The sequence below is a fragment of the Calidris pugnax genome, unplaced genomic scaffold (assembly GCF_001431845.1).
Source record: "Calidris pugnax isolate Ruff unplaced genomic scaffold, ASM143184v1 scaffold24, whole genome shotgun sequence".
In the NCBI taxonomy this organism is placed as follows: Eukaryota; Metazoa; Chordata; class Aves; order Charadriiformes; family Scolopacidae; genus Calidris; species Calidris pugnax.
In genome coordinates, this window is record NW_015090922.1 from 31,709,229 (window position 1) to 31,725,327 (window position 16,099).

General features: G+C 40.0%; 1 protein-coding gene and 1 long non-coding RNA gene across 3 annotated transcripts in view; one reads left to right on the forward strand and one right to left on the reverse strand.

Annotated features, from left to right (window-relative positions):
* The first annotated feature begins 3,394 nt into the window (after nucleotides 1–3,394).
* Nucleotides 3,395–8,985, forward strand: LOC106893334. The gene is made up of 3 exons (XR_001413047.1): nucleotides 3,395–3,610; nucleotides 3,874–4,097; nucleotides 7,274–8,985. It is a non-coding gene; the product is annotated as an uncharacterized LOC106893334 (long non-coding RNA).
* PACRG (PARK2 co-regulated) overlaps nucleotides 5,309–16,099 on the reverse strand; it is a 204,023-nt gene continuing 193,232 nt past the window's right edge. For both annotated transcript variants that reach the window (XM_014951235.1, XM_014951234.1), the window contains one exon: nucleotides 5,309–5,521. In XM_014951235.1, the coding sequence (XP_014806721.1) occupies nucleotides 5,361–5,521 (161 nt within the window). In that variant the 3' untranslated portion in view covers nucleotides 5,309–5,360. The remainder of the gene's footprint in view (nucleotides 5,522–16,099) is intronic.

Genomic DNA, 16,099 nt, shown 5'->3' on the forward strand with positions numbered 1-16,099 from the left:
ACAAGACCCAATGCTATGACACTCTATTTAGATGTCCCTTTTCTTCCTGTTACCTCAACACATTTAACTTGCCCTCACCACAAAGCAGAGCAAGGTTGGGATTTAACTTTTCTTTCAGCATTTGTAAAGCACCAGGATTATCTTCCCTTTTATCCCCTCTAACCCCATGCCCTCAGCAGCCGGGGTCAGCAGACCACAGCAGACGCAGAGGGTTCCTGCACGCATGGGTGCCCACAGGGCCAGCAGCAGAGAGAGTGCAGTCCTCAAAATGGCCCTGGCCACACCAGCACTGCTGTGCCCTGCGCATCCTCCCCGTGAGGGTGCCCGTTCTCCCATAGCCTGAGGCTTTTGCTCTTTGTGAGGGACTCTGTTGGCGAGAAGTTTGAGCAGCTCCCCCCTCTTCCTCTTCTGCTGGAGGAAGGGGACTCGTGGCCAGCCAGTAGCCCAGCCGGGAAGTGCAGAGAGAGGAGCTGGGTGATTGCCCACACGGGGTGTGCTGACCCCAAGTGACCCTGCACCCTGGGCCCCCAGTGTACAGGGAGCACAGGGGCTTACAAAACAGCAGTTGTGAGGGCTGCACAGCTTGTTAGCTGCCCAACTCGCCCCCCAGTGAGGGTAAAAAATTAAGTATTAGTTAGTTTGTGGAATAAACTCTCAAGCTGTCATCACAAAAGGGACACTAAGCACACAGATGACTCCCAGCTTCACAAGACACATACACTTTCCTCCCTGAGGCTGCAGATCGTTTCCCTCAGCTCAAGCGGACTCCCACCCACCTCACCAGAAGCCATGCTGAAAGACATCCACCACCCCAGAAGTGCAGGAAGACCCATTCCTCCCTCTGGACATGCTGCCCTAAGGAGGGGAAAGCTCTCAGCAAGAAGCCCCACAGATACGCCCAGGCTGTATTTGCTAGGCAAGGAAAGGGAGAGCTAAGATATGCCCCACCACACACACCCCCCTTCCCTCCACTGACACGCCGGAAGGATTATGGGGCCAGCACAGGGAACTTCTTGTCCTGCCAGAGCATGAACCTTCCTCTCCTGGTTTCCAAGAGGCACAAAGCAGCTCCGAGCAGTTACCAGCAGACAGGCTTTGTACAGAGTTCCCACAAACATCACCGCTTTTATTTAAAGCAGAAAACACAGGATGTTACAGATGAGCGGAAAAATGTGAACTGCCCCACTGCCTGCAGAGCCCCTCAGACGGGAGAATGCTTTTCTGGAAGTCGGAGGGTCTCCAGACAGGATTAGGAAAGCACATAGTGTCTGCTTTAGCTTTTTATTTTCGCCCTGGTTGGCTGCAGCTCCACCTCCCCGCACCCCCCACACAAACACCCCCCTCCAGCCAGGGTCCCCTACCTTCCCTCCCACTCACAGCTTCCCATAGCCCTTTTGTACTTGACTCCTGGGAGGCGCTTTTCAAACTGCTTTTGTCAGCTCCATCTCTTTGAAACACTGGAAAGCAACCAGCGAGAAGCCTGGCTCCGGCTCCCCGCCGCCAGTGCTGGCAGGGGCTTGCCCAGTCCTCTGCCAGGCTCTGTCCCCCCCCAAGGAGCCCACGGGCAGCCCCAGCCCAAGCCACCTCTGCCCCTGATCAGCTTCACAAAGCTCAGCACAGTTGTACCATTCAACAGCTCTACAGCTTGCACAGTGACTGCTTTATAGCACCCACCAGCACTCACAAAACACCAGATGCCCCAAAACTCTGACACCTGTTATAGAGTTTTCTTGCAGAACTTTGGGGAAGAGTCATCATAAAGAACTCTTCAAGGATCCTGCAAGACCAAGGTGGCCACAGGTGGTTTTTTTTCCCCTGATGTTAACATACACTTTTTATTCTTCAAGCTGAACAACCACCAGCCAACCTAACACATTTATCAAGATAAACTGAAAACACCTGAACCATTTAGTCTCAAAAAACTGACACTTATGACTTATTTAACCATCCACAGGGTCCTGTACTGATGCTACTAACCTTACAGTCACTGGAAAGCCAGAAAGGAGCCACAGACCTCAGAGCAAGGAACAAACCACATCAACTCTGTAGAGCCAAGACACCTTTAATGGTGCTACGCTTATTTATACCCCTTACAACACCTGGCCCAGAGTGCCTTTTAATTGATTACAATTAGAAACTGCTGGTTGCCTCGCCCCTAGTGTCAGTGACCACAATTGTATGATCTGGTGAAAAGACAGGCAGTTACTATTCTTTAACCACAATTCCATTTTTTGAGCATAGTAAAATAGCTAAGCAGAGTATTGAATGACACAGTATTACTCACATGCTTAAGCACCTGGGTCCTTGATCTTGTGCTTTATAAAGTGCTCTGAGCAGTGCTGTAATTGCCTATAAATATGCTGCTGCTCATGCTTAAAGGGACACTGTCAAGGTTGGCAGGCCTACAGTTCGACTTAGTAAAATTACATCTTAAAATAATTTTACTCTCAATGTTCCTAAATTACCAACCAGTGGTTTTCATCATGCTTCTTTTTATCAGCCCAGGGCCTAGGATTAATAAGGTTATGGGAGATTGTTCACTTTTGAAGCAATGCCCCACTCATAGAAATAGTATTGATAGAGGATAATGTCCCCACCCCGAACATGCAAGTAAAAGTACTTTGCTGTAAAACCTATTTTTCCTGATGTGAGCGGGCATGACCTTTATTGCCCTTATGCTTTGTGATGAGGTCACTCCTTGTTGAAACAACGTCTTGTAAAAGAAATCTTCAAGAAAAGCATGAGGCTGAGGGGATCAGGTCTGGGCAAGTCTGCAGCTGCACGAAGTACTCGTTTTCCAGGGTGTCTGTGTCAGTCAGTAGCCTTGTCCTAGTTGAGCCGAAGGGGAGGGGATGCAAAAAAAGAGCGAGTCAGGGAACAGAGTTACAAAGCTGGTGAGGAGCCTGCTACTTCATGCTGTCCTCGGCAGCGCTGGCAGGATGCAGAGGGGCGATGGGATGGGGAAACCCCAGGGATGAGAGCCCTTTCCTGCACTGTCCCCTCTGCCAGCAGCTCCGTGGCTGGAGCCCGGCGGCGGGGAGCTGAAGCCAGCTATTGAGGAGTTTTTTTGATCTCCGGCAAAGAGCAGTACTTGGCTTTCTCTTAAGGACAGAATACAAATAGGGAAGGAGAGAAAGGTGGCCTGGGATTTTTCCTTCTATGAAGGGGCCGGTTTGTTCCCGAGCTGAATGACTCGGCTCACTCCGAGGGGCAGCCCTCCAGCACACTTTGTACTCACGGGAAACCTGCGATGCCACAGTAACCAAACACATCGGGGCCAGTAAATGAAAAAGTGTGGCTCATCGGTGCCAGGGACAACGCAGGACAGGGGTCTGCTGAGGGGAAACAGAGTGACAAACTGTAGGCAAAGGCTGTCCTGACAGTGCCAGGGTGGCTGTGTAGAAAGGCGTTTCTGGAAGAGGCCATACGGCCTTAACTCCCCTGCAGTGTCCTGCTAGACTCTGTGCTGCAAGGTTTGAAGACAAAGCTCTTCAGTTTCTCAAGACACAGGCCTACAGCCAGGCTTCACCTGCCTTTCTGCCTGGGAGGTGAAAGATTTACAGATACCCTAGATGTGAGGCAGCGTATTGGATGTGCTCATCCGTTCCAGGTGTGTGTTGGTCACAGGACAGACTCTGCCTAAACTCCAGGGACTTGAGGGAAGCCCTGGCAGTGCATTAAAAAAATCCAAAAAGAATAAAAACACAAATAGAAGGTCTATGGAGCTTGGGAAAAAGGCACACCTGCAGCAGCTATGCCTCAACCAGGGACTGGTGGGTGCTCATGGCCGGTGGCATCACTTGATGCTGCAGTTCCTGAAAGAGGCAGGAAGAGTAAAAGTCTTCCTCTTAACATTTTTTTTTTCAATTACAGGAAAGAGAAGAAAGTCAAAGCAAATAAAAATCCTCAAGCTGAAGATCCCACAGAACAGAAAAAGGCAAGTCTAACATCAGTCTAACACTGACGCATCCAGCTCAATGTTTCAGCAGGTGGGAAGGTGCTCCCCACACTTCCAGTGCCCACCCAAGAGAAGAGGGCAGCGCAGGGGCTGTGTCTCTCACACAGACGAGCCTTGCAGGGTGTGAATATGGATGCGGGTAAGGACTTGGAAAAGGTTTCATGCGTCTAACGCTAAAGAGTGCATTTTGAGCTCTAACAGTTACAGAGAAACACTTGAAAGTGCAACTTGCATATATTTTAAGAGCTTCCAGAAACCAGAATAAAAGCAAAATGAGCCCAAAGTCTGTACTTTTAAAACTACCATGCTTTTTAGACACAGCTCATATCTCCTAATTTGTTTTGAGCTGACCTCATATTTTTAAATGGTTGTCCTTGAGAATTGTAAAAACTTGTTTTATTTTTGATAGATTTATTCCACAGAAATGCTTAAAAAGCAATAAAATGGATCTCAATAGCCTTGCTTAAATCCATGATTATATCAATTCCGTGTTGTGGGTATGCAGGGAGAAACTAACTGAGTAGGAAATTGTAAGGGATTCCTGTAACAATAGCTACATTGTTTGTACACATATATACAATAATAATAACAGAAAAGCAATAGCAACCTTGCAGTTACAAAAATACCCAGTGCCCTTTAAAAATATATTTGTATATACTGTGTCTACCCAGATTAACTGTGTTGTTAGGGACTGATGCATTCCTTACACTGCATCCCATTTATTGAAGTTTTATCTGGGCTTCTTTTCTTCAAAACTGTGGCTGTGCCCGATATTCGCCAAGAGGAACCCGAGTTCCAGGAAAAGGTAAACACCTGGAAGCTGAGATCAGGAGTGTGCAAGAAACATGTATTAATTTAATGACAGTACTTTATAGTGGACCATATAAATTTTCCTGCTGTAATTGGTATATACATTCAACAGTTTTATTGTATGTCAGTGCACATTATTCGGCCCAGCTGCTCGAGAGGCATTGCTGAACTGGTGTTTCTCTTCCATGACAAACACCTATTAAGCAGTCAGCATAAACTCTTCTTGTTACAGCCTCTGACATCAGCCTCGGGGCAAGCGGACACAGAACAGCAATTGCTGAATTGCGTATGAAAATTATAGTTTTATTGTCTATACAAGTGAAGGTTTAACTCCGACTCCTGCTCGAGTCAGCTCTGTTATAAAGGAGCGATTCTTTCAGGGAACAAACAAGCACAGTACACCATTGTAATCAAAGGAACAGGCACTATTTATGTATTGGAAAGCCTTGTTCACAATAGTGCTAACACTCTAATGCCCCAGAAGCCACTATTTTAGCAGCTGTAGATAAAAAAAGCATGACTAACAAGATGCCACACAGAGTCAGCTACAGTTTTATTAGAACACAAATGGAATCATCCCATTTGATACAGCTCATTTTAACATGCACGACTCATAAGTAGGGATCATGTATTTAATGTTTATCAAAGCAGTTTCTCCACCATAGCGTTCGAAAATTTCCAGTGTCTCCTGAATCAGATCTCCAATATTTTCACGCTTCTGCTGGCTGTAGTCTATCCCGTCACCTGTATTAACTGGTTAATAAAACAAAAAAACCAAAGAATTATAGTTAATTTACTGTTACTCTTTGAAATAATGACGTAGGAAATTGCAATTGCTGGTCAGTCACTGTGCCTCTATTAGAAACTTTGCTCTGTGACAAGAAACACAGCTGAATTTGAAAACAGGATGGTTTTGGTATCTCTTTAAGGCTCTGCTCAGACTCTGACTTCATATGCCTTCAAAATATGTTTATGTACTGTTACTTCAGGATCTAAGCAAAAATCCTAATAAGAATCAAGAAAACACATTCTTTTACAACATAAAGATGGACTCACAGTTAATCTCTTAAGACCTTTACTTGTCAATTTCTAACATTGTTTATTTCGAGCAAAATCCTACTGCCAGATGCATAAATGCTTATCTACAAAATGTGACTGAAGCTAAACTTGTTATGATTTGAAGTCTTAAACAGGTATTGTTTGGGGATTGTTTCATGCTAGACACCATATTCACATGCTGGAGGGGAGGACATCATGTGGCCTAAGAGATATTTGGAGTATAACATGGCACTTACTCAATTTCTGCTCCCTGAAAAATATGTAAAATTAAGTCAATGTCAAAAGGACAAATTATTGCAATCCCTAGATGCAGTAACACTTAGTGCTGCTTTCTGTAACGTGGAATAGCGAGGGTGACACACATTCATACATGCACAGCATAATTCTTGAAAAAAATTTATGTGAACAACTGTGACAAGAAAAAACACAAGAATGAGAAATAACTTCACCTGAAATGATGCTGAGAGCTTTAAGGAGGAAAATATATTTAATTTTAAAAAAAGAATATTCTGAAAACCGTCTTAATACAGGTACATTCCAAGACATATATCAAAGATAATATGGTAGGAGCATAATGTACTCTAATCAGGTGCCACATAGTGGCCAGGTGGAGCGTCTGTCACACTGCTGTAGGGTAGTTCACATGCAATCAGTCAGTGGTCTCACTCCGGGCAGCGGTGGCAATGTGCCCATGTCACACATTTAGCACCTCAAATAACGCTGCTTCCTTATTGACACTCTCAGCCGGCCAGTAAAGGACGTATTTGTCAAGACAACGCAACCAACTTCTCATGTCGTGCCTGCCTTTCACGTTAGAAACACAGTGCACACAAAGGTGAGGGTAGATTTTGCTCCCACTGCTGCCTCCACATCCCCAGGCCCAGGCAAAAATCTTCACATTCTTTCCTGGATCTCAGCCCAAGGATCTGGATTTAAACTTTGTGACTTTGTTACCATTAAAAACTAAAGAACCACGCTCATGAAGAAAGAGGTGATAAACACGGGTAAAAATCATGCTTTTGCTGAATTTTCCTGTAAAATATCTGATTGTATTCCAAGTTAACTATGTGTATATCATTTTTGCCAAATCCTTACACACATTTGTGTCACTTTGATTTTTGTAAAATGTTTACACAATTACAGACATGACATACAAGTTCTGGGCTTCAGAGTGGAAAGGCAGTAATTTTTTAGTGATGATTGCTCTTAAGCACACAATTATATTCCTATATATTAACTATTTCACTAACATGAGAAGCCAGGCTTGTGATACCAAAATTTACTACGATGAATTTACTGTAATATTAGAAATAACACATTATGAGAGTGCATAGAAAACACCAAGAGGTATTAGATCAAAGGATTAGTTTAAACAAAATACTGATGCGAAAAGAAAAGCACATCACAACTGATTGTAATTTACCTAAACGTGGTTCTCTCTTGCAGAAAACAACTAAGATCAACTGTGCCTCATCACCTGTGTTGCATGTGCACTGCCAGCACTCCCCAGAACACCTGGAGGTATTTCTGATTACACCAGTTTGAGCAAAGGAAACCCTGAACCTTGACCTAAGTCTTGGCAAATATGTAAAGGAATTACTGACTTTCCAACCATTTGTCTATTATCTGTAATTTTAAGCCTACACACATGCTCTGGTAATGAGCTTACACAGCTTTCATTGTTCTTTTAAAGAAGTAGTAAAAAAATCAGCTCTCTGGAAGTAATGGTGATACATTGCTAAACAAGTTTGGAGAAGGCCAAAAAACCACCCTCATCATGCTGGTAGCAGAGGTATTTTCCAGAATCTCATGTTACAGTCTGTATTATAGAGCACAGTCTGTACAATAAATGATGCCTTAGATGCTTGATTAAAAGGTGCCTAAGAGAACGAGGCAATGATAAAGGAAATAGTCTGCAAGGGAAGGCTGAATGTGTGATGGGCAGACTGTCATTACAGGTTTTTTTCTGGATAGACCATCTGTGCTATATGAAGGTTTGTATCCTCAAGACAGCCATAATTCATATCAATGTCATGACACAAGCTACAACTAACCATACCAAAAAGGTTATGTCAGTGTTGAGGTCACCTGATAAGTACTTAAATAGCTATCCTATGCAGTTAAACGAATTAACAAATCTTTCAGACAAAAAGATAATCATTAAGCCAACAGGACAACATCCACTAAACGGATGAGTCAGAATGATCTGCCCAATGCACCTAAGGGTAAGTATCTAGTCATAATAATAATGATGATTAGTTGGAAAAAAATAACTACTGAAGTATAGCGGCCTTGGCATGTCCTTCTCTGGTTTGTCTCTATTTCCAAGTTAGTTTGCATGATAAGCCAACTTTGTAAGACACAAAAATGTTGCATGTGTAAAGTGTGAATGTGGATCTCATTCAAGCTCTTTATGAAGTTCTCCTTTGTGAGGAAGAATAAATCAACATGAAAACGCCAGGAAGCACATTTGTCATGTTTTTGTCTCAAAGTGAAAAGTTTGGCAAATTCAGCGTGCCTCAAGAACCCTTTTCAGAGTAAATGTTATTTCTGTGTTTAGAAGAAATGCATCAAAGCAATCCTAGCAGATCTACAGGATTAGAGTCAGGAAAATATCTTATTTTCCCTTGCTGAATCAAAAAGTTAGTTCCCAGTCTCCTAAATCTTACACCAAGTGTTTTATGGCCCTTAAAAGTGAAGTGAAAGGCTTTGCACCTGTCAAGACCTGCGTTAGCTGATGAAATCCCCTGGCACAGCAAGCCCAGGAGAGGCACTCCCTGTCCTGCCGCCAGCGCTGCCGATGCCAGATGCCGTAGCCGAGGAAACCCCGCTCAAGCCCTCAGGAACCAAACTCAGTGTTTGGCAGCAAACATCGGAGGATTTGAATTCTGCTTTAAAACACAGCTTGGATTTGAGTCCAGGCATGCTTCTATTCATGACTCAGGATAGTAAAGAAATTCTAGTATTATTTGTATTCCATCTCATTTCACTTTACAATTTCACTAGGGTAAAGCTGCAAATATAAAATTGTTTTGCATTAAAGAACGACAAGCAAGTTTCTCCCAATGCATCAAGAGCTTTGAGAGGACAGTTTTGAAGTCCTAGAGTGGACGAGAAAGGTAAACCAACCTTTAAAGCTCAGTCAGATCTATTCTCATCTCTGGACATTAGTTAGCATCTGAAAATGTCTGAAACATTCAGTTTATAAAATTTCACTTCAAGGCAGGCCAGGTCTCAAATAGAGGGCTTTTTAATTGCTCAAATATGTCAAAGTACCTCTCTAAGTATCTCATAGATACCAGAGCTTGCTCCTGGTGGTGGCTGGTCCATGGTGGTGGCTTCATGGAAAGCACAAATTAAAATCAGAGTCTTCACACATCTGCTGTTGTAGGGATGCCATAGAGGTCAACATATTTCAATTTCCCCAAATGTTAAATGTCTGAGGAATGCTTAGTATTGGAGGACAGAATAATACTTAAAAGAGATTTCTGAAGAGACTGTGAAGGAAGCCTCATGTTCCCAGCTTAAGCAATGTTTTTGATCAAATTGTAAAACTTTATTTTTTATGGATGAACTTTTGACAGCATATACACACACACACATATTTCAACTTGTTGTTTTGGAACAAGTGGATCCTAGCAGCAATTTTTTAACTACTACAAGTTAACAACAGAGTGCTCTTGTATAATGGGATTTTTTTGTTACTTGGAAGCTACTTGGACAGATAGACACCATGCCTCTCTTTTTGAATCTTAGGAAACAGGATACTGAACAGTAAAGTGCCTTGCTCCAAGTCATGGAAGAGATCAGTCACAAGTCATGCTTTTTGACTTTATATTGTAGATGATGAAAGTGCTATTTATGGTAAAATATAACTATGGTAAAAATAATTTTTAAGCTGCTCAGCTCATCCTAGTCAAACTAACAGGTATTTTCAGCAATTTAAATGATTACAGTAATCCAACACACCGACCACTTAACTGAGTAAGGTTTTTTACTTCAAAAAACCAATAGTGATGGGGTTGTAAAGTACAATTATATTTCTCAGTACAGAATTGTATTTCTACAGAAAAGCCTATCACAACAATATGCAGTTAAGCAGTACAAACTAGCATTAAAATATTTTGTGGAAATTTTCAGGACTTCATCTCTTCTAGGAGTCAGAGTCAGTACCAAGAAATAAGTGGAAGCCGATTTCACCTGTAGATTGACATGCATGTGTGTCAGGGTTTACATTGCTCGAGTTCACTGTTCAGGTACAGTTCAGAGCTTAATCAGTTTTTCAAAGTCCTCTTGTTAAGATTAGCTTAATTGTCATAAAAGATGTTGGCTCCCTGACCGGAGTGGAAAATGAAAGCCTCTGATGAGTCAGTGCGGCGGGAGGGAGGAAGGCTGCTCTGCACCGCTCCTCTCACTGTGACTCAGAACTGTGCTTTGAAATTGTCAGCCCCAGGAAGAATGAGGTAGTTCAGTCTCCCCGTTTATTTAATTGAAAGTCTGTGAAAAGTCACAGGCTAAGACTCGAAACCCCTCCTGTCTGCTAAGAGACGGAGGGATATTGCTGATTCATTTGACTCAGGTGAAGGAAGAGCCACCAGGAGGTTATGACTTCTGGTTGTTACTACCCAAACAGAAACCCCTGTGTTCCATTCCTGAAGGTTCAGAAACAACGTGAACATCAGTTTTAAATGTTTCTTAGGACACGTCTAGATTACGTGCCCATAGAAGTGCAAACTGGCCTCACGCAGACTGGTCCCAAAGCAAGAGTATTGGAAAGAGGACCTTATAGGGTGATTTATGTTTGAAGGAACCTCTGGAGCCATCTGGTCCAAATGTCCTGCTCAAAGCCAGCTCCATATTCAAAGTTAGGTCAGGTTGCTCAAGGTGAAATACTTGAAGTTGATCAGCGCAGAGTAGTCCCAGAATGAGAAATAGTGCAGAGATCCCCTTGAGCTGCAGAGCTCTTCACCAGCCATTTCAAATGCAATGAAGGGAGGTTCTGCTCCTTAAGTGTTAAAATGTATTTGGTGAAAGAGGATTTGCTGAAGTTACAAACTTCATAGGGGAAATTATTATATGTTTTGATATAAAACAAACCTAAACTTTTGGCATAGTAACAGATTCTAACTTGCATATATAACATTGCTTATTGAAGCATAATCATATACTAAATAAAGAGGCATAGATTTGGCTGAAAAATTAGTAAAATTTCATTAATATCCTGACTTGAAAATATGAAAACATAATTTAAAACAATTTAACATGTATTTCTCAAAGCACTTGAAAACATTAAAGCGGAAAGTACTAATTTACTTTAAGGAGGCTAAATCTTTGAATATGCACAGACCTGTTTTTTGACACCATCAACACATAGAGCTCGTTGTCTCTTGCTTTACTTGGCTCTTCCTTCTATTTTTCATCACTACTGAGGAGTGTTTATCACTTCACAATGCTACAGTACTGCAAAAATCGCAAATGTTTCAATCTAAATGTTTGGAATTTATGAAGAGTAGTAACATAGAGACATTTCTGCTCATCGTAGGTCCTAGGAAAAACAATTTTATACTTTTGATATAAATCAGTTAGGCATTATCTATCTAAATAAGATGCTTTCAAGATTTTCTTAATTTTCATTGGAGGCATTTTGCTTTAGCATAAAATTTAGATTCTTGCTATAGTTATCTTCCATATGCAGCTAGCTTTATTTCATAAATTAGCATTTATTTTAAAAAGTAAGTGCTGTTACTATAAATACTATTCAGAAAGTCAACAATTCAATAAGTCGAGGAAGTTCTCTGATTGGAAAGGAAACATTTGACTGACTTATGATGTTTTCCTAATGATGTAAGACTACTAGAGATAGCTGTAACCACTTGTAAATTGCTGCAGCATAAAAAAAACCCCCAAACCAACAAACCAAAAAACCCAACTGAAAATGAGCCAAGACAGCAGCTGTTATCACAGTTTTCCATTTCCAGGAAATGTTAGCAACATTAGATGTAATCCATTCTAAGCCCAGGTTGTGTTTTTTTTTTTAAATAGAAGTAAAAAATTTAAAAAGAAATCACAGATTTTGTAACAAATTACATTAGCAAACATATTTGACCAATGAGCTAAAAAATAAGAGAATATTATTGTCTTTTTTTTTCCCTCTATGAGTATTTAAACTTCTCCAATGAATTTAGACTTTGAAGTTCGCCTATGTTTGTGCTACTGATCAATATCAAACAAAGTAGTATTAAATAATCATAGATAAACAGCATGCTCACCAGGGGAACAGAAACCAGAGTCTGAGATCTCTGTGGCCTTGGTACACTGTTTACTGTTGCAAAATAATACATTAGGTCACAAATTGTGCTTAAAGTGCAACAAGAGTTGCACCACTTACGTGAATCTGATGTTCTTCCAATTGTTTTGGATGTATATAAGTTAATACAAAGTAAATACTGTTTTTTAGCTGGAAAATCATGTTTGTATGTACAAAATTTGCATAGCTTTGCTGGACTGACATGAAATATTGCTTGTCACACTAATTTCTCATCCAAATATAGCACAATTAATGCAAAAGGAATTAAAACCATGGAAAAACAATATTTTGTGTATGTGGCATAAACATAATTTATTTTTTAAAGTAATTGAAAGTGACAAAGCTGAAAGTCCAAAAATACTTTAAAGATCACTGATTTCAGTATGAAACGTAATTCTGCAACAGCCAATTTTTAACATTGAGTTCATCCATACTTAAACTCAAGATGCTTGACAGTCCATCCTCCTTCCCCCCAAGGAAGATTTTTATTTATGGAACAAGAATGCTTTTGAGGGAAAGCCTTAGTTTTCTCTTTGCAAGCAAAAAGCTCAGTAATTCATTATTTTATGTTAATAACTGTTGATGTTTTTGTACATCTGTCACATACTAATGCTCAAAATCTTTTAAATCATTTAAGGACCCTGTTTGCTATAGATTTGCCCATCAAAAATTTCATTGACAACTAAATGAATTCAATGTCTGCTTTCATAACTTTGTGACAAAAGGGTGAGCCCTTTATTATCATTGGACTGCAACTGTATATAAAATAGGTCAATATATTAAAAAATTCCCATCAAAATTATGGGAGCAAGTTATTAGGCATGCCTATAAATTACTGGATATGCCTGAAGTTGCCAGTTCTCTAGTTTTTCTGTTCCCTAATTAACCAAATTAAGCAAGAACCCGAAGTCGACTGAGGGCGTTTTAGCAGTGATTTGAGAAAGGACAAGGAGATGAAAGCTATGAATGACTGTGTGAATTTGCCAAGATTTCTTTCATTGCTGCGAGACAAGGACAGAATTTATGCAGTTTGAAGGACAGCTAGCACTGAAACTGTAATGTACTTTTTTATCCACAAGCCAGATAGAAAGGAACACCCTGCTCCCCCTGATATCTGTAGTATAAAGGTCAGAATATCTTCTTCTGGTTTCTCTTTTAATTTTTTAAGTATATATATATATTTTTTTTAAAGGAAATGACTGCTTTTGATTTTTTTTCCAGTTGGATTAATGCATACAGTAGATCAAAAACAAAAATTGCAATTACCTTCCCAAGATATGACTTTGCATTCTTTTATGAAGAACAGGAAGGACAAAAAAAATAAATACTTACCAAAAGCTAGTTAACAGCTATTCATTTTACATTAAGAAAAGCATATGTTTGAATTTATAACAGCTTTTCAAGCAAACAGAAAAAAGCGTTTTTTATACAACTGAAATGTAGTATAATGTGTAGTCTTTATCTACAAGAATGTAAAACATTTAAAAAAGAAAGAAAATTGTGTCCCCTGGGTGTGGTGTTTCTGCAGATTCACAGCGTCTGAATTGTGAAAGCTGAAGCTCTTTGAAAGCAATATAGGAACTGCACAAACACCACATACAGACTGATTTATTTATTTATTCATTTAAGCTTTAGGAGTCTCTCACAAAAACGTCTCTCATTTTTTCAACATTTTCCCTAAAATACTCAATGAGAGCTTCAGTGGCCACTCTGGCCCAAACCACAAGTGTGAAGATAAGTGAATAAGAAGAACTACTTCATTAGTGACTCTAAATGGAAACCACTCACCCTTCTTCTTGTCTAAATTACATCTGTACCTTTTGTTGCTTGACCTGATATTGAAAAAAGTCCCAAGCATGAAGAAAGCAAGAGGCCCAGCAGCATCCAGCCCAGCATGCTGAACACCTGCGATCTTTTCACATCAAAGTCAGTTTCATAAGGAGATCTGTAATGCTTTGGGATATAAAGTTAAGTGCAAAAAAGCCAATATCTCAGGTTATTGAAACTTACTCTTCTTGCATATATCAGTTCAGTTTTCTGAAGTGATGCTTGAAAAGAATGCATGTTGATATGCAATGAAGGCACTCCTGTACTCTGTGGCACACAGTGTAGTGAGGACATACTACCACTACAGCTGAGAGACTACAGCTGAGACTACAGCTGAACAAAAAGAAAGTACAGCAGATGGTCATCCCAAACACTTAATCTTTGCATCTTCTTGTGTCATTTTAAATTATTAAGTAGTAAGCTGGAGGAAGAGCAGCTTGCGGAATGAGGATACAAAAGCTCTCCAGTCTAGCTTACTGAGTTATTCAAATCTTGTTCTGACCTAAGCTAATTTTAAAAATGTTACTTTAAATATTGGCATTTTAATACCTTCCTTTAAAGAACCCTTTAGCACTTTTTACAGATATTAAATGAACTGAGGAACCATATATTTCTCTGAACATCTATTTCTCCTGAGATAAATCAGTGAAGGGCAGGTTGGTTGGTAGCATGCTGTGAAACTGCATAACCCATCTCAATGGTTATTAAAAGTCGGCCATCTCAGGTACAAGTGCTTATTTGTCTAGCTTGCCATCACCATTGCAGGGACTCAAATAGTGGAACATGCTGATACTGTGAGCTCCTAAATTGTTTGCTATTTTCATTTGTCTGAGAAGAACCACTTTGTTGAATTTGAAAAAAAAAAACAACAAACAGAAAGAAACTAAACTGCGATGGGACTTTACTGTGAAAAATACTATTGATAACATCAGTGGGTATGTACAAAGACAGAAGGTATTTACAAATGTTTTTGCAGTAACCTGACCCAGCACTAAGGCCACCTACTGAGATTTAGCAGACTGACACTCTTGCAATACACAGCAAAACCTTTTGTTTCACCACTTATGCAACTTCTTTAACTCCAATATAAAATCATTATTTATTATGCCACTATAGGTATCATAGGCTCTAGACTATGTTTTTTCTAAAATGTACCCCTCAATTTTTCACAAAAGAGTTGCAGTGTTGTTATTAAAATAAAAGCATTTTTGTGATGACTAAATACAAGTATCCGTAAAAAGCTAAATGTACAGAACAGGTGTGCATAAAAACAATAGGACAGGAAATGGTTGGCAGTTTCTTTGAGATAAAACTATTATTCACATATATTACAAAATTTTAAGGTTAAATTATTTTTAATATATAAAAACGTATATTTATTGTGCTGTATTACTTTTGCTTATTAAGAAAACGATGTTGTTCCAATAAAAATTGTTTACACAGAATCTTTTTTCCCATTCCAGATAGTATTTTTCTGAAAAAATAAAATGCAATCATAGGCCCTAGCTATAGGAGAAAGAATAAAAAGTGTATTTTTCTGATTTATAGTGTCCGTGATACAATTTTATTGTTGGCATGTATGAGTATAGGAAAAAAAGTGCTGCTATTTCTTACATTGCTTACACCTGAAGAATTACAATCATCCATAAGCACGTGATCTTTTAAGGCCATACTTGTTTTTTCACATTTACTGGAAAAGACCTTTAAGCTTATCTGTTCTGAGACGACAGTAGAAGTTAAAATGGCTTTTCTGTGTGCAAACAGGATACATGACATGCTCAGCAGGGTAAATTGGACACCAGTTAACACTGATAATACCTTTATGATAGTTGTATGGGTGCCTTCATGTAGAAAACATCCAAATGCTAACAGCACAGTTCGGTTCGTAACACTTTTCTTAACACCCTCTCACAAAAGCAGTGGACGCCGAACAACAGTAAAGCCAGAAAAAGAACCCTTGCTTCTCAGGTGAATTTGTGTTTGCTTGTCCTAAGCGGCTGAAAATATCACGTATCTACAAGCTGATGGCAGTGTACTGGTTGCAGTAAGTTGCGGTCATCATGCGAGTGTTTGCTATCCTGACACGTTGCTGTGCCAGGCCCTTAACTCATGGGATCTACAATTCTGTAGTTTGTTAT